The sequence below is a fragment of the Medicago sativa genome, chromosome 1, assembly GCF_051527215.1.
Source record: "Medicago sativa cultivar Bolivia chromosome 1, Bolivia_mono, whole genome shotgun sequence".
Classification (NCBI taxonomy): domain Eukaryota; kingdom Viridiplantae; phylum Streptophyta; class Magnoliopsida; order Fabales; family Fabaceae; genus Medicago; species Medicago sativa.
In genome coordinates, this window is record NC_140749.1 from 81,693,064 (window position 1) to 81,713,226 (window position 20,163).

Here is a 20,163-nt window from a genome sequence, read left to right on the forward strand (position 1 = left end):
CAAGTAGCGTTTGAGCTTATAGCTTATAGCTTATCATCTTTTGTTCCATTTTTACCCTTATTATTTTAATTAAAACCCATATTTACCCTTTATAATATATTATACTTTAAAAAAAATGCTACTGGACGGCGTACAATGCTTTTGTTTAGCACATTAATATTGCAGTTCAACAACTCTAATATAATGATGGACGTGTGTGTGTATATATATATACCTCCCCTGTGTGTTATTTTTTTTTTTAAATGATAATATACCTCACTTGTTTTTTTCCCTTGTTCTAAACTATATAAAATTGTTTTAAGTCTTTTGTAAAAATGTCTATTTATCCCTTATTGATTGATAATGTATTTAATAATTCAGTAAAATAAATTTCAAGAAGGTCCTCTCAAAAAAAAATTCATTGTAACCGTCAATTATTAGGTTTTAAACCATATAAAATTGTTTTAAGTCTTTTGTAAAAATGTCTATTTACTTTTTAAAAAACAAAATTGAATTAAGAATTCATGAATATTTAAATATCAAGTTATATAAACTTTATATTTTGAATTAATAATACCCTTTTATGTCATTTTACATTTATCAGCTACTTAAACCGCTAATTTTACCAAACACTTCAACTAGCTTATCAGTCATCAGTCATCAGCTAGCTTATCAGCTAAAAGCTATCAGCTAGCTTATAAGCTAAAAGCTATCAGCTAGCTTATCAGCTATCCGCTATTTTTACCAAACAGAGCCTTTGTCTTCCTCCCCCAATTTCACTTCTCTTCTCTCTCTCACCGTGTTGGTTCTTCTCCCAATTCCATCTCATTCTCTCTCTCTCTCTCTCTCTCTCTCTCTCATTGAAATCAGCTATACCCCTTTTTTCTAGTTAATTGAAATCAACCATATCCCTCTCTTTCATTGTGTTAGATTAAAATCAATTTCATTAATTGAGATTTTTCATTTGTGTTTTGCAAATTTTGAATTCAGTATGTAAATTAAGCAAAAGGACTGAAATAGAACCAACCACCAAGGAGGATGTCACCGCTTTTCCCTCCCCCATTTATTTTCCTCCTCCATTATCGCTGCTTTTTTTTTTTCCAGATTTATTAATTTCTTCTTTTCCAACAAAAAAAACATAAATAATTGAGAAAACAAATTTGTGTTGTAATTCAAGTTCTGGGTTGTGTTGAATGGAGGAATGAATTGATTTGTGTTGTAATTAGAGGAAGAAGAAGTGTGATTTGGGAAAGAATTTGAGGGGAGAGAAGAACACGTGAAAGAGAATGAATTTGGAATTGGGTACAATAACTCATTTAACTCAACTTTTAATCTCAGCCATTCCTTTCTAATCTGATGGCTACAATTTATTCTTACCATTCTCACATAACAAATTCATTCTCACTTGATATGCCCCCTATATATATATATATATATATATATATATATATATATATATATACACTTTTTTTTTAAAAAAAAAAATTTATGGGTTTGTTTCAGAAGGATAATTTTAATCACTTTAAGATAATATATCATGCCAATATCAAACATACAACAAATACTTGATATGATTAAATAATGATATCATTTTTTTTATTATGTGCTAACCAAACATGAGATATGATAAATGTTTATCATATCACTATCATATCTTATCCATAACAAACTCTTCATCGTTTATCATATCACTATCATATCTTATCATGTCTCTATCACATTATATCTTATCCTTATCAAACTATTTATCTTATCATTTCTCTATCATATCTTGCGCATCAAACGAACCTGAATATCTATGAAACGATATGATGTGAGAATAATTTAAAATTTTAATAGTCTCTTGTTACTTTTAAGATAAACATAAAATCTTTAAAGTTGTGATATCTACTAAACTATTTAGGAAAATCTTTGTCCGTTTTTTTTCCAATTTTACCCCTGTGGGGGCAGTTTGGTAAATTAGTAAATCATGGTGTTCACCTATATATATGGGCCGATATAATTCTCCTTCCCACTATTTCATTCCCACCACTACTTCCTCCTATTTCTTCATGTCTTCTGTCCGGTTCCGTTTTTTTCGCCAAAGAAGCTTCTGGTCCGGTTTTTTGTGGTTGTAAGGTCTGTGTTGCTTAATCGCCTTGCATGTTTGTGTTTTCTTGCTTCTTTTGTGCTTTGGTTCTGTTCTAATGTTGGTTTTCATCTTCTTCTTCAGGTTTATTTAGTAGATAGCAGCTTTTGGTGCGGTTCTTTGCTGTTTTAAGGTTTGTGTTGTTTGATTTCGTTGCATGTTTATGTTGTTGATTTAATTGATGATTTTTATTTGATCTTGTGATTTTGATTGTGTAGGTATGAAGAGAGCTAGAGATGATAGTTGTTATTGAATTTATGTTCTTGATGAATTATTTTCTGGGTTATTATCAAAATTCGAACTTGCATGTGATTTATATGTTTGGGGTTGGAATTTTGATTCTGATAGATATGTTCATCACAACAAATATTAGGTTTAACATATGTTATTGTTAATCAAATTGTTAATTATGTTATTAATGTTGTTGTTGATATAATTGATCAATTGAATTGTTAAATTTTTGATTTAATTTTGTGATTTTGATTGTGTAGGTATGAAAAGGGCCAGAGATGATATTCATTAGTGTAAGTGTAATCATGTGATTTTGGTCCTTATATTTCTTTCTTTGGGAAAGATGAGTTTTCTCACCCTATTAGATTCTTTTGATACATAACAGGATCACATGAAAAACCTGAGACAGATAAACTTCATTGTTACATAACCTTTGGGTGATAGCAATTGAAGCAAAGGAGTAAAACAAATAAATTCATCATTGTGCATGGTCAAGAAATCTGCAACGGGTGAATTCTCTTCTCTAATATGATAATTATTGATGCTAAATAGGAGTATGTAGTCCACTTTGAGTAATGATTTTGGTTCTTATAATGAATGATTGTTGTCCACTTTGAGAAATTGAATCAGTCTTGGTGCTTTTTTCCTTTTATTTGTTGTGTTTCTGTCTTTCCTATATAAGTATGTTGATTGCTGATATTTTTTTATCACATTGTATATATCTGTTTTTTTTTATTTACAATTTTGCAGGTTTCTTATGGAGAAATTCAGATTGGTACTCATTTGGTAAGTTGTTTTTGCAGGATATTAACTTGAATTGATTTGAGCCTCATTTGGTACTCATTTGGTACTGCTGCATCTTATGCAAGAGGTACTAGCAGCAATGGTTACTTACCTCAGATTTGTAAATTGCTATTTGACTGCATTCTCTGTTGATTTATGATCAGGATATTTGGCAGCCAACTGTTGTTTCTTTATGGTTTAGGCTATACAAATCCAACTTATGCCTCTGCCTTACAGCCTTCTATTCCCGTCTTTACCTTTCTACTTGCTGTGATCATGATTCATGGGGTTAGCTTCACTCTTATGAATTTCTACTATCACTCTTTTATGTATTTCTTATGAATGTATCAAAAACAATTTGATTATTAGTCCATTTTTTTGTAGCACACATATGCATAAAGTAATGGCATAGTTTAATGATCTTATGTATGCAGTGTAGAAAGAGTGAATTTGCAGAGTATTGAAGGTCTGACAAAGGTTGGAGGGACCGTTATGTGTTTCAGGTTCCATATTTTTTGTTATGTGTTTCTGTTCTTAAAGGCATGTTACATGGTTCATTAAACTAAATTAATCTTGATGATGAACCATGATTTGGAACTTTTGAAACCACTCACAGTCATATTTGTTCAAATGCGCAATTTATTTGGATGAACTACGCTATATCATGATATCAGATTTGAAGTTTTAGTTAGTGGACTAAAGTTCCCAATATAATGGATTAATATTTTACTGAATAAGGGTTTTGAAGTTTGTAGGATTGATGGTTCAGTGAGATTGGAACTATGATATAAAAGTGCAGGTCAGTACCAATGTTTCATTTTTTTCATGTGAAAACCATTTGTTTATTATGCCCCTAGAAGTAGAAAGAATTACAATCCCCATTCCTCCTAAAACTCTCGGAATTTGTTGATAGTTAGAATAGATTCGTAGACCAGGTGTACTGATCCTTTTTAAATTTAAAAAAGTGTAAAATACATGCAATGTGAACTTTTTTTTTATCTCTTCAAAATTGTGTTTTTAAGATTTGATTTTTTCTTCCTTTGTGCATATTTAGAAGGGTTGTCAAGTTCTTGGTCAGTGGAGCTACATTTTGCCACTCTGTTGTTCCAACTATATGGTTAAATATGAATTGCTTAGGAGGTGATTCAGGGAGTTTGGTGAGTTTGGTTTGAGTTTTGTTTTGGTGAAATCTTATATTTTTAGCTATTCTTAACGTTTGATGAGGTTAAACTTGACATTGGTCTATGATAAAGTTTCCTCTTAAAACACATGGTTTCATGAGAATAGGGCGGTGGACTAAATGTAAATAGATGCATCAAATTATTTAGCAAATTTAGAGTCAAATGATTAAGAAGCAAATTTGGAGCTTAACGGAACAAATTACATTTCAAAGACCTTTTCAAATAGTGATATCCCAATAACATACTAATTCTTAGAATATAGTTTTTCTTAGTTTACTAAATTGTTAGCCAACACTTAATGGTTACTTGATAGCTTTCAGGCCTTTCAGGATAAGAGTTGGACGTTCATTGCAAGACCAAGTGTTGTATGAGGTAGGAAGTTTGAAGTCCCCTTGCCAACAATTTCAAAAAATGAAAGGTGGATTGTTTGGATTTTCAAAGGGATGCTTACACATGAGAAGGTGGGATGAGCTGAATCATTTTTTCAAATATACAGGGTGAGTGAGAATTATATTAATTAGATTGTTGTTCTTTTTCATCAACTATGTCCTCTATTTCCTTCTTGCCAAAGTAAGAGTTTGGAAAGTTACATTAGGTTCTCTTACGTAGGAGAGTATTGCAAGTCTGTGACAAAGTCATAGGATTTATTTGCTAAAAAGTAAAAAGGCCACATGCTATTGCTTTGTAGCCAGGTAGGAACCAAATGGAAAGAATGTTTCTATTTAGACGTACATTATAACAATGAGAAAATCAACACTTTAGTTCTTGAAATTGTAAAGGTTGATCAATTTAGTCATTTTATTTAACTTGCAAAACAACAACTTAGTCGCCTAATTGAACAATGTCGGGCAACTTAGTCGCTTCTATGTTTGTCTTCATGCAGCAAGAGACCATTAAAGTCAATATGCAGGTCTTTTATTGATTTTGATGGATATTTACCAAAGAGATATTTTAATGGAAGGACTGAACTGATAAGGGACTAATTTGATGTTACAGAAATTTGAGTGACAATTTCGTGGCCTTACAGTTTCGAGGACTAAAATGCTTATTTGTTCTTATAACAATATATGCAAGTGGACATACATTCAATGCTACTAAAGAAAAATCACTTTTATGCTGGAACTTTGAATTTATCACTTGCAGGGCCATGGTGACTTTTGGCTTGAATGCACTCCATGGGAGGCACCAAATTGATTCATGGGAGTTTGGGGAGACAACTCAAGAAAAGCTATTTGTTATGTCAACTCTATTTCATTTGAAACTTATTGTTTGCATGCTGCTATATAGGTAATGAGTTGGGTGGTCAAGGCATTGGTGCAAGTGTTGATGCTGCACAATATGAGAAAGACCTGATCAAGCTTAAAAAAAAAATTAAACACACTATAAAAGAACACCAAGCTCAAACGCTGCTCCCAGCAAGTAGCGAACAGCAGGTCTGTCATGACAGCGATTTTCCCACTTCACAGAGGTGTGTTAAGGTGCAGCAAGGTACTGACATTGTTCAGGCGCAGCAAGGTGATTTGAATAAAGAATGAAGTCAACAGGTAGTTCAGAAGCAAACAAATGAGTCCGGTACTGACATTGTTATTCAAGAAGAGCTGATGACGACGGACTTGGAGGATGGTACAACACAGTCGGACGCGCACAAGGTTGAAGTGGTGGCCACCAAGCTGCTTCAATCTCAACAAACGCTTCTGCCAGCAAGTAGCGAACAGCAGGTCTGTCATGACAGCAATTTTCCCACTTTGCAAAGGTGTGTTAAGGCGCAGCAAGGTACTGGTTTCATGCATCAGCAGCGGTCTGCTACATCAGGACCTTGGAGCATAGATTATCTTGCTAAAATTCCTCAGTCTGAAGGTGATACAGTCATTCCTAACAACGACGATTATTTTACTTCTGCTCATATCAAACCGGTGTCCGAAAGCTCATCACAGCCGCATTTGTTGCAAAAAAAGAAGAAAAAAGTAGGGGCATCCAAACATTCCATTGGTTTTTAAAAAAGGGTGGCAAGAATGTCGACGAAGGACTGGAAAGAAATTCTGAAAGTTTTAAAAAAACAGTCAAGGAAGCGGAAGGAAAGGGAGCAGTCGAACAATTCAAAGGAATGGTTTGATAAGCTTCTTGCGCTCGAGGCATGTTTGGTTCTGTAACCGGAAGTGCAGCATCGGTGTACGTTTACCTCATATCTCTTTCTCATAAGATTCTATGTATGTACAAGAAACATTACAATGAGTGTTACCCAAGAAAAAGTTTGTTAATGAAGGTATTTCAAGCAATCAAGTACAAAAATTAATATATCCAAATAACTGAGATTTCTATTTATGAGTTAACATTTTTTTCTGAAGTACATTTAATTATATGTAGTACAAATGGATTTTTTTTTTTTTACGTGATGTAGTACAAAAGTTTTTTTTAACATTAGTACAAATGGTTGTAAGCATAAGAACATGGATATTTCTTTTGTTTGTAGTCATTTGTGGCCTATTTTTACCCAATACCCTTTTAGTAAAAGTGAGGTGATCGTAAGTTGAGGCCATCATTAATAACTAAGTAAGTTATCACTAACTCTTAATTCAGATTTCAGAATTAAGCATCTTTAAATGGAAAAATATATGCAGAGGTATATCTACTATAAAAATATTCATCAACAAAATGTTGTATTTTGCATATAAAAACATAAAAATAAAAATATTGCTGTACTTTTTTGTGTGTCTATGGGGTCTCTAATCTTTTGCATAGTTCTGTAGAAAATTTGGAATGTAACACATTAGGTAGCTAAGGAATCATTGGATTTTATCAAGCTAACAAGATGGAGTATCAAATCTCAACAGATCAACCTCACAAATTTTTCAGATAAGCAATGCCAATATGTCATTAATACAAACATAATTAGTAGATGCAAGGTGCTTATCAGCTGGTTTTATGATTTTCTTTTCTGTATTTGGTATGATAGGCTAACAGGCTCTGCATCATTTCATAATTTTAGCATATTTTCTAATCTATGTAACTTTATGTTCGTTTTTTTTACATAAATTCAGATTTGACATTTCTAAAGGTTAATTTCCTATTTTTAATGTTGTTATTCTTTTAGTGATATCTGATGCATTACCCTTTCCTTTTCAACCAGGAAAATTTGGAGCATTTTTTGCTTCTATACCTTTGCCAATCATGGCAGCATTATACTGTGTGTAAGTTCATGGGGCGTTAGGTCTTCGGCTGCTGGGGATAGCAGCGACACACTGTAAACTTGAGCATATGGTTGCAAATTTTATGAAGGTTATGTGCAGTGAGAAGATATATAAGTAAGCACAATAACTCAAACTACTTTGAATCATCCTTACCTGAATTTTCACTACTACCTTACTTATGGATTGATGGAGATGGGCTATGACTCTCTAGACCTTCCAATAGGAATGGTTACAAATCTTCACTTGAAAATATGTATGTAATAAAAAACACTTCCTTTTCTTATTTATCTGAGGTCATTTAGAATGACCATCACTTGAGGTCTATCAGGTGAGGAAGTTCTGTTGGAATTCATAGAGAAAGTGAAAGCACTGAAAGAGATTGGGCCCAAGTCTGATGCTATTTGGTCTGATTTTAGCCAGAGATGGTTCACTCTGATGCACTCCACAAGGCCGTTCATTTTTAGAGATTATCAAGAGATTGCAGATCATGTAAGCCTAATTAGTCACTACATTTTATTGGTTCAACTACTATTTTTAAAGACTGAATATTTGTCCTAATTTTCCTAGGTTGCTGCAGCCTTGGAGGGTGTTCAATGAAGTTTTTGGATTTAGTATTTTGATAGGTAGTTCAAAAGAAATAACACAATGGTATATAGTGTGCTTTTATAATTTTGGCTAATATGTAATCGTAATTTGTACATTATTGGTTCCTTCATTGGTTCCAATTAGTTTCATCTTAATTAGTATGTTGTTTTTCTGGTCTCATGAACAAAATATATGCTCCTTTGATAAATATTTTAGAAAGGTGCACATTTCTAATGTTTGTGCAATATGCTTACTTAATTCTCACATTTATAATCAACAACAATCTCTTGAAAAATGCAACTATCTCCTTTAATTTGCTCATTTTTCCTTTAGAACAATTTTTTTTACAAAATATACGTTATTCAACCCGTGTGAAGCACGGGTTTGTAACTAGCACTTCATTGATGTCAAAGGTTATAATATGTTCATTTTTTTAGGGGCAATTATGTGCAAACAAAATTATGTTAACTCTGTTCCTAAAGAAAGAGGCTCTTATAATAATAATATAGAGTTCGACAATAAAGTAAGGAGAGATGGTTATATGTGTTTCAGGTTCGACAATAATCTCTCTCTTCATTCATGCTTCTACCTTCCTTTTTGATTAGTTCAACTGTTTTATTTAGTATATATTGGGGTTTGGTTGGAAGAGTCAGTAGATGTGGGGGTATGGAGTATATTATTTAAGATTTTTTTAAAGAATCAATCTGGTTATTATTTAGGCTTTACAAGCTGATGATCCTCTTGTCAAAAAAAAAAAAAAAGTAGTTAATATTGATATTTAAAATCAAAAATGACATTTAAGCAAAATTTAAATTAACTACTCATGCCTAATATATAGTTTTGTTATTTACACCAATACAAATGCTAGCATGTCACGTTTGAGACAGTTTGTTCCAACTGTTCTGAATTTGTTCAAAGCCCAATAATCTGATCCATTAACTATACAGAAAAACAAACGGAATAAAAGATCCAATTTCTATTCCATTCTCCATTTCAACAGCACGGGAGTCGCTTCTTCTCTACAACTATTGACGTTTTTCTTAGCGACCAACAACTAAGAAAATGGCTACCAATTTGCAAGGGTATAATTGATTTCTGCAAAACAACCAAGTTTTAACATTGATATCTTTTTTGCCTTTTTTTAACGCAAGTAAAAAGTGCTAGAGGAAAGAACGCAAAAAAAAGGTCACAAAATTTATGTTGTTGGCAATATGATGGTTTCTTTGTTAAAAAAAAACTCACATGAATGGCTATATATGTATCATTAAGATACATGGTGTAATGGTTTTTTATGCAGAAAAATCACGTGAATAGTCATAGGAGTTGTGGCTGGATTAACAATCACATGTCTCTTTCCATAATTCAGTATTCTTTCTTTTCTTTCAATGTGGCAGGACATGGCAATCCAATGCATGCATTTTTATTGTTAAAAAAGACTATTCACCAATATACATGCAATGGAAGAATCCAAAATTCCTACTATGCAAAACAATTTTCTATAAAAAGGAATCTAATTTTCTTGAATAATATTGGAAATCAACAATATATTGATTATAGAAATAAATCATTCTTGCTATAAATATGAGATTTCCATGGCACATCCTCATTGCTCTTTTTCATCATGGAGTGGGTCCGTATTCGAAACCAGTACTACAAAAAATAAAGCTATGCAAACTTGCTGACTATCAAAAAATGCAGACAAATGTAGCAAATGAATAAAGCAATTGAAAAGAGATAACATACCACATATCCTCTGTTACATTAGATTTAGATGGTGTTATAACTGTAATATATTAACGTCTCATAGCATCAGCCTTAAAGAAGTAGTTTCTGCTCAAGCGATCTATGTCAGTTTACAGTTTCATTTTTGATTTCATATAGCATTTTCCTAATCAAATATCCAAGAGAATCTTGAAGAGGAAGTATCTAAGGGTGACTTTAGAGGATGTAGAGACACACAAGACATATAATTGCAAGGTAACAACTGCTGGCAGGGGGAATGCTGAGAAATCTTTGGGTGGTGATTGGTCTAACTTTGTCAGAGACCGCGACTTACAAGAGAGTGACAGGTTGATCTTTGAATTGGAAGATCCACCAACCAAAATGTATGTCAGACACATCCGTAACCAGTAAAGAACGAAAGGTTGGTTACTTTTGGAATTGAAGATGATGGGGCCGTTTTGAAAATTTAACTTTGTAATCCATCAAACACAACTACTTTAGAATATATGTTGTATAACTTCTGTTTTGGTTTCGTTTATGATAGACCTATCTATGATTTGATATGTTATGGATCATGTTATTTTATAATTATTTGCATGTAATATCTATGTTCGGAATCAGTTCACCTTTAAGCGTATTAACAAATATGTGTTTGCGAACAAAATTATTCGAAAAAAAGCAATCCACCCCGTGCGAAGCACGGGTTGACAACTAGTTAAATTTTAAAAAAAGAACTAAACGAAGTGATTTTCTTTAATTTAAGGGATAAATTACCATTTCGCAAATTTAAAAGATTAAATTGTTAAATATTTGCCAATAATGGGGTTGGTCCCCGAGGTAGGTAATCTTGCATCCTTTAACCAAGTGTCCGGGTTCAATCCCTTTCTCTTGTGGAAGAAAAATTTAATTGAAGGAGGACAACTCACATTGTGTGTCCAACAGATTTTTTCGATGAAAATTCAATTGCGAGCAGAGAACTCATTTTATGCATTTAAAAAAGAGGTTTTTCGATGGAGATTAATCACCTTTAAACAACAGTGTAACCCAAAAGTTTTTCGATTATTACATTTTTTAACACAAAAATAGTGACACCCTAGTTGCTCACAGACCCCTAAATATATGTTTTTTTTTTCATGAACAAAGCGTTCGCGAGTTACAAACCGAAATATTCGAGTGATAACTCTATTCAGTTTGGAAGTTTCCGTTTTTGTTTAATTATGACATGATGTTGATGAAACCACTTGATAATAGTGTAGAGAACCCAGAACAAGTTTCTTAAAAAGTTATAAGTCGGATTGATTCCATGCACCTCTACAAGATACATATACCATTTTGCAATGATTGTGCCAAAAAAAGATAGATACTATATTTTGCAACGAAGATGTTACAAACTATTGATAATCATTCGCAGTGGAATGTTTAGTATCTATTTGTATATATTGATAGTTCGCTTATTAATTGATTTTTAGAGTCTCACATAGAGGGACGTTGAAGAAGTTTAAAGGAGGAAGTCCTGAGTTTGATCCCTGAAAACTAATATAAGTACCAATGTTGCTAACATTTACTACCTCCTTCCTATTTCTAAGCAAAAATAGAAGTAGACAGGGACTTTCAACCTTATGATTTGATTCTTCTCGTCACATTAGAGATGAAAACAAAAAACCAAGCTTTAAGAGATGCAATATACAGGTACTCATAAGTATAGCTTATTACATTATTAAAAAATGAAACTATAAATAATTAACTTGCATGCACCGTTCATTCTAAACAAACTGCACTAACTAAAAATAAAGAGCAGTGCAGTAAAAAATCTGAAAATTATATTTTGGGTTTGGGTTTTTATTTATTGATATAAGCTTTAGGTGGTTCAAGACACCATACGGTCCATGAATTAATTTCTGTCCTGTGAGATAACCGAGAGTTTCGTTCACAAATTGTCAAACACCATACGGTCCATGAACTATTAGGTGCAAATAGTTCTTTCCAGTGCAGTTCGTTTAGCGAACTTTGTTTAAAATTCCAGATTAGTTCAAGAACTGTACAAAAAGGTTCAGTTCTTTATAGTGCTGATTCGGTTCAGTTTAGCAGTTTAGTTCAGATTTTTGGTTTTTTTTTAATAGCCCTAGTCTGATTGTGTAGCCTTCATTCGTGAACTGAAAATGCATGGTTAAAAGTATCATGCATTTACAAAACAATTCCACCATTTAATATACTAATTAAGTGATTCTCAATTGATATGCCTCTGCACCTTATTTTTATTCAATGAAACATTTTTTTAAATGAATGGTAGAAAACATTGTTGCTTCTTGGTTTGGCTTTGCTTTATGTTTTTTGTTTCCAACTTTTTCATGTTATCTGCAGATACGAAAACAATTTGCGCGACAATACTCCAGAAACATTTGATCAACAGTGAGTTGTTTATTCATTATTTGATAATCAGGTATATTGAATAACCGACGAATGGTGCCTGATATATTGGTATATCCTTGACAGGGATGTCAAACCAAGAAGTCGTAAATGTGGACTATTGTCTTGTACCTTGAATTTCTTGGTTCTTTATATGAAATAATGAAACCATCTCTTATTTTGAATTTTCAAGATGGAAATCAGGTCATGGACTCTGTACTTGGACAAATTTTGAAATTTTCATCATCATAATTTGACAATTATTTAACGTGCTTGATAATGTATCTGTGTATATGGATACGAGATTTATCACGAAAATTCAATAGTTCTGCTGAGACTTTCTTCAAGGTAATTTTATGCTTGTTTTGTCGATATTGGAGATGCCCGGTATTGAAGCTGTTTATGTGGATTAGGACATGAAAATATCATATGCAGGTTGTAGAGGATAGGATTTGTCTCTTAATATACCTTTTATTATGTTCATGGACAGTGTCATTGCTCGAATTCAACCTTTCTGATGCCCACAAGTTTTGGGATGGGTGACTTCTAAATTCTAATCAGTTACGCATAGCATTTGGCACTCATCAATCTTGCTCTTTATTTGCCAGTCATTTGAATTCTGCTTTGTAATATGTCTGTGTGTTTTGTTCTGTTTGTGTTTGCTTTCCTTGTTTTTGGGCATTTTGCTGTGTTTCAATAATATTCGTTGTCGTTTTTTTCTCTTTCTAATCGACCGTGATTGGTACCATTGACCTCCTAATAGATGTTTCAAGGTATCCCACAACATAGCCCTTTGACTTTGAGTCAACACTCGGACTAATCCTTAAGTCGGTAGTGCGGTGCGGCATCCGATTATTTTGAAAGGAGTTGGACTGACTCTTACTAAGCAACTCCATGAATCGAACTCATATTCTTTTTCTACTATAGAAGAACCATGTTGCCACTCGCCAACCCTCCCAAAAACATTGGTAATTGTTTGCTTCAAACATATATCGGGATAGAGGTTAAGAAAGTGTTGGGTGGAGCTTATTTTACCATATATTTTTGTTTTATACCATAGCAAAAATATACACACACTTACTCTTTATTTTACTTCATGTCCTGATTAGCTCATCTAAATTAAGTCAAGTCCCTCTACACATTTGTCATGGTGGGCTGCCTTTTTGCCACCCCTACTTCCAGCTATGCTACAACTTATAGTCTTTAGTTTCAAAGAAACATAAATGGCTGTTCGTAGATAACATGGATAAGAGGTAATTTAGTACCATTATTTAGATATTAATTCAAGCTAGCCATGTGTAAGCTATAGTGTTTTGGTTTGGACCATCACTAGCTAATGGTGCGATTCACCGTCACTCCAACAAAAGATGACAAGTAGCTTATAAGTTCCCACAATCTCATGCATAATTGCATATACATGATGATGCATCTTCAGCTTGACCAACTACATGGTAAAAATCCTTTAAATAAAATTAAAAAAAAATCATTAAAATAAATAGGGTAAGAATTAGCTCTATATATTTACAACTATAATCAATTCGATGGCGGTGTGCAAATGCACGTGTATATGCTGAGAACCATAACCTCTCCAAAAACAATAGTAATAATAATGCTGAGAACCATGAATCTACTCAATCTAGTGAATGTAATATATTTGGTTGGCAATAACTTAGTGGGGGATTAAGTGGAAAGTTCTTTTTTCTTTTTTGACGAAACGTGTAAGTGGAAAGTTATATGGCTAAAATTTATCCATAGCATTATAATATTTATAACTGTCAATATAATACCTAACTTAATTGTCTTTGAAAAGATAGTCACGAACATTATATGAGAAGATTTTTTGGAAAAATAATGATGCTTTGATTTTGAGCCATATCAATTTGTCTTCTACATTATAGGAAAATGTCAAGGTGCTTTATTTACGCATGACCGTCCAAGATAGCTAACGTTGCTTCTTTTTTTCTTAAAAGCTCATAGATAAACCAAAAATAGACAACATCTAGGCAAAATTTCTCACAAGGGAATACAACTAAAATAAAAAATTTATGGAAAAAGACAAAATATATAAATCTTTGTCATAACCAACAAAAACCAAGATGTGAAAGGCATAACAAAGACAACTATGGTTTTGGAGGTTAAGGAGGGAGAAGGATGCATTTTGGCATCAAGTTTTGTCTAATAAATATGATCATGTAAATGGTGGTGTGGTTATATTTCCTTAAGCAATGATAGGGAGACACCCTAATGTGTACACCGCTTTGTACCACTCTGAAAAATTTTAGTTAACTAAATATATGGTCTGTTTGACCACATTTTTTTAATTGCGTGACCACTATTTTTCCAGTTAACTAAGTGGAAAAATAGTGGTTACGTGCATTTTAGTTGCGTGACCATATTTTTCAGCTTCTAAATAGTGGTCATGCAACTGAAAAATGTGACAGACCATATATTTGGTTGGGCAGGGATCCTCTCCAGTGAGAAATCCACTGCAGGCTGTCCAGTGCTGATCCACACCGTTCACCTTTTTCTGATAATTGGACCTGCATTTAATAAACATAACATGAGTGGAGGAGATTCCATTGGATGGAAATCTCACAGGAGACAATCTCCTCCCATATTTGGTTAACTAAAATTTTCAAGAGTGATACAAAGGGGTGTACACATTAAGGGTGTCTACCAATCTTTATTCTATTTCTTTTGTATTGTCAGAGGTGACGAGGTGAGTGGAGGAAGATGGTTTGTTGGTAACGTTACTAAAACGGTAGAGAGTAGTAGTACCACATTATTTTGGCATGAACCATGGTTTGTGAAGAGGTTTTGAACGAGTGCTTTGAGAAAAGAAGAAGACGACGACGACGAGAGACGAAGAAGAGGACGACGAACATAATGAATTTATTTCGCAATAGAGAGTTGAGAAATTTATTATAGAAACGCAAGTTACGTGATTTGATATGTTTTAAGAGCTATGCCAAAGAGTACGACAACGTCAACAACGAAATTCAACGACCCATTAAAAAAAAACAAAACATGGGTAAAAATGGTATTATAATATAAAGTGTTGAACATATGAGTAATTGCGATTCCGTAACAATGCTTTTCGTCAGTTTTCGTATGCCACCGTTCGTACCATTCATCATTCTCCATGTTTTAAGTAGGTTATCTAGCCAAAAGGTCCCAAACCTATAATGTTTTCAACTTATTTTAAAGAGCAATGCTTCTTATCACTAACGTTTTACTCACGGAGTCATGACAAGTTGTTATATCCATATACGAGTTACTGTAGCGGAATACATATTCTCTATCCCACCACTTGTTTATGCCGTCAAATGAGAATCTAAGGACAAACACTCTTTGTGATAAGTTCGTGATATATACCTCGCGAAAAATAGCACTACTCTATTTTAAAATTGCTACTGCATACACGTTTTAAGCAAGTTGTCGTAGTGACAACCGGCTTAAAGAGGTTCTTAATCCCTTTTTCGCACCGTATTAAGCTGGTTTTTTTGTAAAATTGGACTAAGATGATTGTTCGTTGTTTTGAAATATTACATTTAATTACAAAAATGACCCCACATTCATGTTTTAACACGGTTGTCATTATACCAGGCTTAAAATATGATGATTTAATTCCCATTATCAACTAGTGTAGAAAGTAAAATCTTATCACAAAACTTGCAAAATAATGACAGAAGCTCCAGGAGAGAGTATTTGGCATTTAATTTGCAATATACATACTATACGTCAATATTTTAAGATCTTCATTATCATATAGCAAGCAACTTCAAAGCTTATACATGCACACCAAATTAAACCATTTATGTAAAAAAAAAAAAAAAACTTCAAAGCTTATATATAGCTAGCTATCTTAGCTCTTTGTTAGCCACCATACATACACACCAAACCATTTATATAGTTTTTGTTACCCATCATACATGCAGACCAAACCATTTATATATATAAATCATACAATCATATATTCTTTCTGTTTTTTAATAATAAGCGTACAACCATTTATTTATTTTAATATCATACTATATATATAAAGTGGAAGAACACATAACTAACTATAGTTCTAGTTAATTTAATTACTCATGGTTGGTTGGTTTTACCCTTAGACTCCGAAGGTGACCGATTATTGGTTCTACCACCACCATGCCCACCACCGCCTGAATTGCCAGAACCACTTCCATAACCACCACCATGAGCACCACCACTACCATATCCATAACCAGACCCGGATCCAGACCCAGACCCGGTTCCAAAACCATAGCCATAACCTCTACCAAAGCCAGAAGGAGAATGTCCTGAACCTGAACCGTAACCCCATCCACTTCCTGGTGCAGACCCCCATCCCCAGCTATAGTCCCAATTTGGACCGTGGCCCGAACCACTTGCACCTGTCGGAGAACCACCGCTTGCCGTGTCTAGCTTTCTTCCGCCACTGCTGGCTGCGGCCATGGATGTGATGAGAAAGATAAGAAAGATAGTAGTGTAAGGTAGCATTTTGTGTTGTGTGAAATATGTTTTTGTTGCTATTATTTTGATAGTTAGTTTTTTTTTTTTTTTTTGTTGAGAATGATATTATAGTTTGTGGAGAGAAAAAGTGAGGATTTATGATTCTCGTGAGGTTTGGGTAGCTAGTGCATGAAAGGCCTAATATAATGGGATGAATGAATGCTCATGATGGTATAAACGAGCAAGATATATATAAGTCATAAAGTGACACGTAAACTGCTCAAATCATCTTGAATGGCAAAACCTTGCATAGATTATTATTATTTTTTTTTTATAACATCGTGTTCTCAAAAGAAAGAAAGGAAAGAGACCGTGATAATTTGGAGTTCGATCAAGAAATAAAAAGAAAATATGGTCAAAAATTATTCTTTACATAAATCGAATTTAGATTATCCTAAGCAATTTATTTTTTAGTGTAGCTCATTAATCAAGTCTAATTGCTTGATTGCTGCGTAGATATTTAATATAGGGAAGTGAATTCGAATATGTAATTTTTCACCTCATAACATTCAGTGTCTTTTTGCTTTTGAGAAAAAGTAGTGACACGTTAAATCTAAATGTTTTTCTTTATAGATTATTTATTTATTTTAGAGTTTACTATCTCTAAAAAAATTATTATTTTTTTTTTGAGGAAAAAAAATTATTCTTGTTTAGCTTTCTCCATTTAAAAAGACCTACTTGTTTGTAGTCTCTCTATAAGGACTTTAAACATCCAATTTTTATGAAAAAATGAGGCTAAAATGAACAAAATATTACACAATTAAACGCTAAATTTAAAAAAATCGTGAATTTTTGCCGGAAAAAAATTTAGTTAACCTTCTATTTTGGTTATTTATTCATTTTCTATTAAAGCTCTTATTTTTATCTCTATCTTGACTAATCTTTAATTTAGAAATTAAGTGTAAAAGATATAAGTTTGAATAGATTTTTTTTTACTAGCTTACACTCGTGAGTACTGCTTTTCATTTTATTTTTTGGTAAAAGTTTGGGTGAATTGAGTATCAGAAATTATCTATAAATTATAGAAGACCTCCGAGCATCAATATAAGTATTGATAGACCCTTCGGCAACAAAATTTTACATCGACAGTGAAATTTGAACTCATGATAAACTAACTCTTTATAAACTTGAACAACTTCTGTTGGAATTATTAGTGTGCTTACATAATGATAGGGGAGAGAGAAAATATCAGTTGAAAATGGGAAGATAGTTGCTAGCGTGACCATTCCACCATACCGACTTCATTCTAGTTTAGTACTATTGATGTTGATAAGCCTAAACAAGTTGTCATGTTTGGGAAAAAAAAGCAGCCAGATATTTCAGCTTAATTTTTTAGCTGTAGATTTTGGATCGCCACCATTGTGTTTCTCATTGGTTTTGATTGAAAATGCTGTTAACTTTTGCATTTTTTAATTTCAATAAAATGAAACGATTGACAGTTGCTTAATGTAGATAAGTCGGCAATAAATAATCTCCAATAAATCATCATTGTTCTTTGTCTTGACTAGTTTTCTGGGCAAATTATCGTATCCATGACCAAAGGATATAGAACAACAGATAAAGACATCCATGATCACACCAGTAACGAACCCTGACCGTGATTAACAAAGACCAAAATTGGCATGGTATGTCGACAAAATAAAAAATGAATGAATCTAAAGTATAAAATGAGAAAATTATAGAGATGTCATTTTAACTAATTTATGTTTTTGTTATGATGTATATATGATATCTACTATTAATTTATGGGTCTTGTTAACGAATGTCTCCCAAACACTCTTTTATGTTTTTGTTATGATGTATCTACGATATCTACTATTAATTTATGGGTCTTGTTAACGAGCTCCTCCGGAGCACTCTTTAAGCATTCTAAACTAAATAATTATATGCAAGGTCTGGGGTTCGATCCCCAGACACCACCAAAAAACAACTAAATAATTATTGTCAAACTTTTCAATTTTGAATGCATTGATTACAATAACTTTCATAAAAGTTTGTCATTTAAGGTCCTTAATTAGTGACCTGACGCACTAGTTAACATTTTCCATAATTTAATTAAGGAAAATTAGTCACTTTAGTCCCTCAATGGGAAATGAGTAGTCACTTTAGTCCCTGAATGCAGAGAAATTGCAAAACAATCCTTAAATGTAGACTATGTAGTCAATTTCAAAGACTAAAGTGACTAACGGAGTCTACAATCAGGGACTAAATTGACTAACAGAGCCTGCATTCAGGGACTAAATTAACTAACAGACTCTACATTCAGGAACTATTTTGCAATTTATCTGCATTCAAGGACTAAAGGTATGACTCCTTTCCTATTCAGTGACTAAAGTGACTAATCTCTCATTTAATTAATTTGCATTTTAAATAATTGTTATTTTATATGAGCACGATCTCAAAAATAGATCGAACTAGAGCTGATACATTTGTACTCCCGTTAATATACACTAGACTCTAACCCGTGCGATGCACGGGTTTTGTATATAAATATTATATTGATTGTACATTCAATACTATCCTATGAAACGACTGCAAAAAACAACAACAAAAAATGCAAAAATTACACTAATTTAAATTATTAAATTTCTTTTCTTACCAAATAATATTACCAGGTTGTGTTCTTGAATTTATTTATTCTCAATCTTCATATTCGATTACATTCATGTTAAAAGAAAACTAAAATAAACAAATTGAAAATAGTAAACATTTTTGAAAAGTCAGAGGGAGAAATCAAAGTAATGTTATAATCTAGTGTAGTGATTTTTGCAAATAAAAAGTCAGAATAAATAACTTCAAGTAATAATATATGAGAAACAAAGAGGCTGACAAAATTATCATCGGAATCAGTCAAATTATCAACAATTTTAAAAATGCAACTTTAATATCGTAACACGTAGTAAGCATACACCAAGAAACTGATCCTAACCGCAAGGGCCGTTAATTCTATAAAAATGAAAAGGAAAATGAACTTTTATGTGGTAACTGAAATAAGAAGAAATATGAAAAGGAACTTTTATATGGTAAACGACAGAAAATAATAACAACAACAAAAATAATAATAATAATAATAATAATAATAATAATAATAATAATAATAATAATAATAATAATAATAATAATAATAAATACTGCCATCAATAAAGGAACCATTAAAAATGAAAAGAAATTGTTATCACAAAAGGAACCGCTAGGGCGTTTGCGTCTTTAAAAAAATGTTTTAGTACTGTGGTATATCAATTTTGGAAGCAACAATATTTCAATCAAAAAGGAAGTGACTTAGTGGGGAGAGTTGTAAAGTGTAGCCAAGAGGTACCCGGTTCGAATCCTTGAAAAACCCTTTTTTTCATATAAAAAATATTCAGACCCGCCAAAAAGGGCGGGATTAGGGTTAGGTCAGAAACAAACCTCAAAAAATTTCGGACATACGAGGAAATATAGCTGA

General features: G+C 32.7%; 2 protein-coding genes and 1 long non-coding RNA gene across 52 annotated transcripts; 2 read left to right on the forward strand and 1 right to left on the reverse strand.

Moving 5' to 3' along the window:
* The first annotated feature begins 1,989 nt into the window (after positions 1–1,989).
* On the forward strand, positions 1,990–8,264 carry LOC146958096 (protein ADP-ribosyltransferase PARP3-like). 50 transcript variants are annotated; one of them, XM_085741268.1, is made up of 15 exons: positions 1,990–2,097; positions 2,192–2,240; positions 2,599–2,631; positions 2,724–2,847; positions 3,089–3,209; positions 3,286–3,409; positions 3,556–3,624; positions 3,877–3,920; positions 4,176–4,278; positions 4,623–4,799; positions 5,446–6,471; positions 7,042–7,205; positions 7,430–7,743; positions 7,819–7,979; positions 8,058–8,264. In XM_085741268.1, the coding sequence occupies exons 13-15, from the start codon at positions 7,677–7,679 to the stop codon at positions 8,085–8,087; spliced, it is 258 nt and encodes an 85-aa protein (XP_085597394.1). In that variant the 5' UTR covers positions 1,990–2,097; positions 2,192–2,240; positions 2,599–2,631; positions 2,724–2,847; positions 3,089–3,209; positions 3,286–3,409; positions 3,556–3,624; positions 3,877–3,920; positions 4,176–4,278; positions 4,623–4,799; positions 5,446–6,471; positions 7,042–7,205; positions 7,430–7,676; the 3' UTR covers positions 8,088–8,264. The 50 variants fall into 50 exon arrangements, with proteins under 50 accessions (XP_085597394.1, XP_085597395.1, XP_085597392.1 ...); XM_085741269.1 differs by having other exon boundaries at positions 3,142–3,209; XM_085741266.1 differs by having other exon boundaries at positions 3,556–3,920; positions 4,632–4,799; positions 5,590–6,471.
* Positions 8,265–11,388: 3,124 nt separating this feature from the next.
* On the forward strand, positions 11,389–12,555 carry LOC146958097 (uncharacterized). Its single transcript, XR_015024995.1, has 2 exons — positions 11,389–12,206; positions 12,291–12,555. It is a non-coding gene; the product is annotated as an uncharacterized LOC146958097 (long non-coding RNA).
* A 3,383-nt stretch (positions 12,556–15,938) lies between these two features.
* LOC146958098 (uncharacterized) lies at positions 15,939–16,949 on the reverse strand. Its single transcript, XM_085741285.1, has one exon. The coding sequence runs from the start codon at positions 16,704–16,706 to the stop codon at positions 16,293–16,295; it is 414 nt and encodes a 137-aa protein (XP_085597411.1). The 5' UTR covers positions 16,707–16,949; the 3' UTR covers positions 15,939–16,292.
* Positions 16,950–20,163: the final 3,214 nt, after the last annotated feature.

What these genes read in the sequence shown, in the direction of transcription:
- LOC146958096 (XM_085741271.1), top strand. Translation starts at nt 7,677, where the DNA reads ATGGAGATGGGCTATGACTCTCTAGACCTTCCAATAGGAATGGTTACA. An exon ending in AAATCTTCACTTGAAAATAT is followed by an intron (nt 7,744 to 7,818) that starts GTATGTAATAAA and finishes GAGGTCTATCAG; the next exon opens with GTGAGGAAGTTCTGTTGGAA. An exon ending in ATCAAGAGATTGCAGATCAT is followed by an intron (nt 7,980 to 8,057) that starts GTAAGCCTAATT and finishes TAATTTTCCTAG; the next exon opens with GTTGCTGCAGCCTTGGAGGG.
- LOC146958098 (XM_085741285.1), bottom strand. Translation starts at nt 16,706, where the DNA reads ATGCTACCTTACACTACTATCTTTCTTATCTTTCTCATCACATCCATG.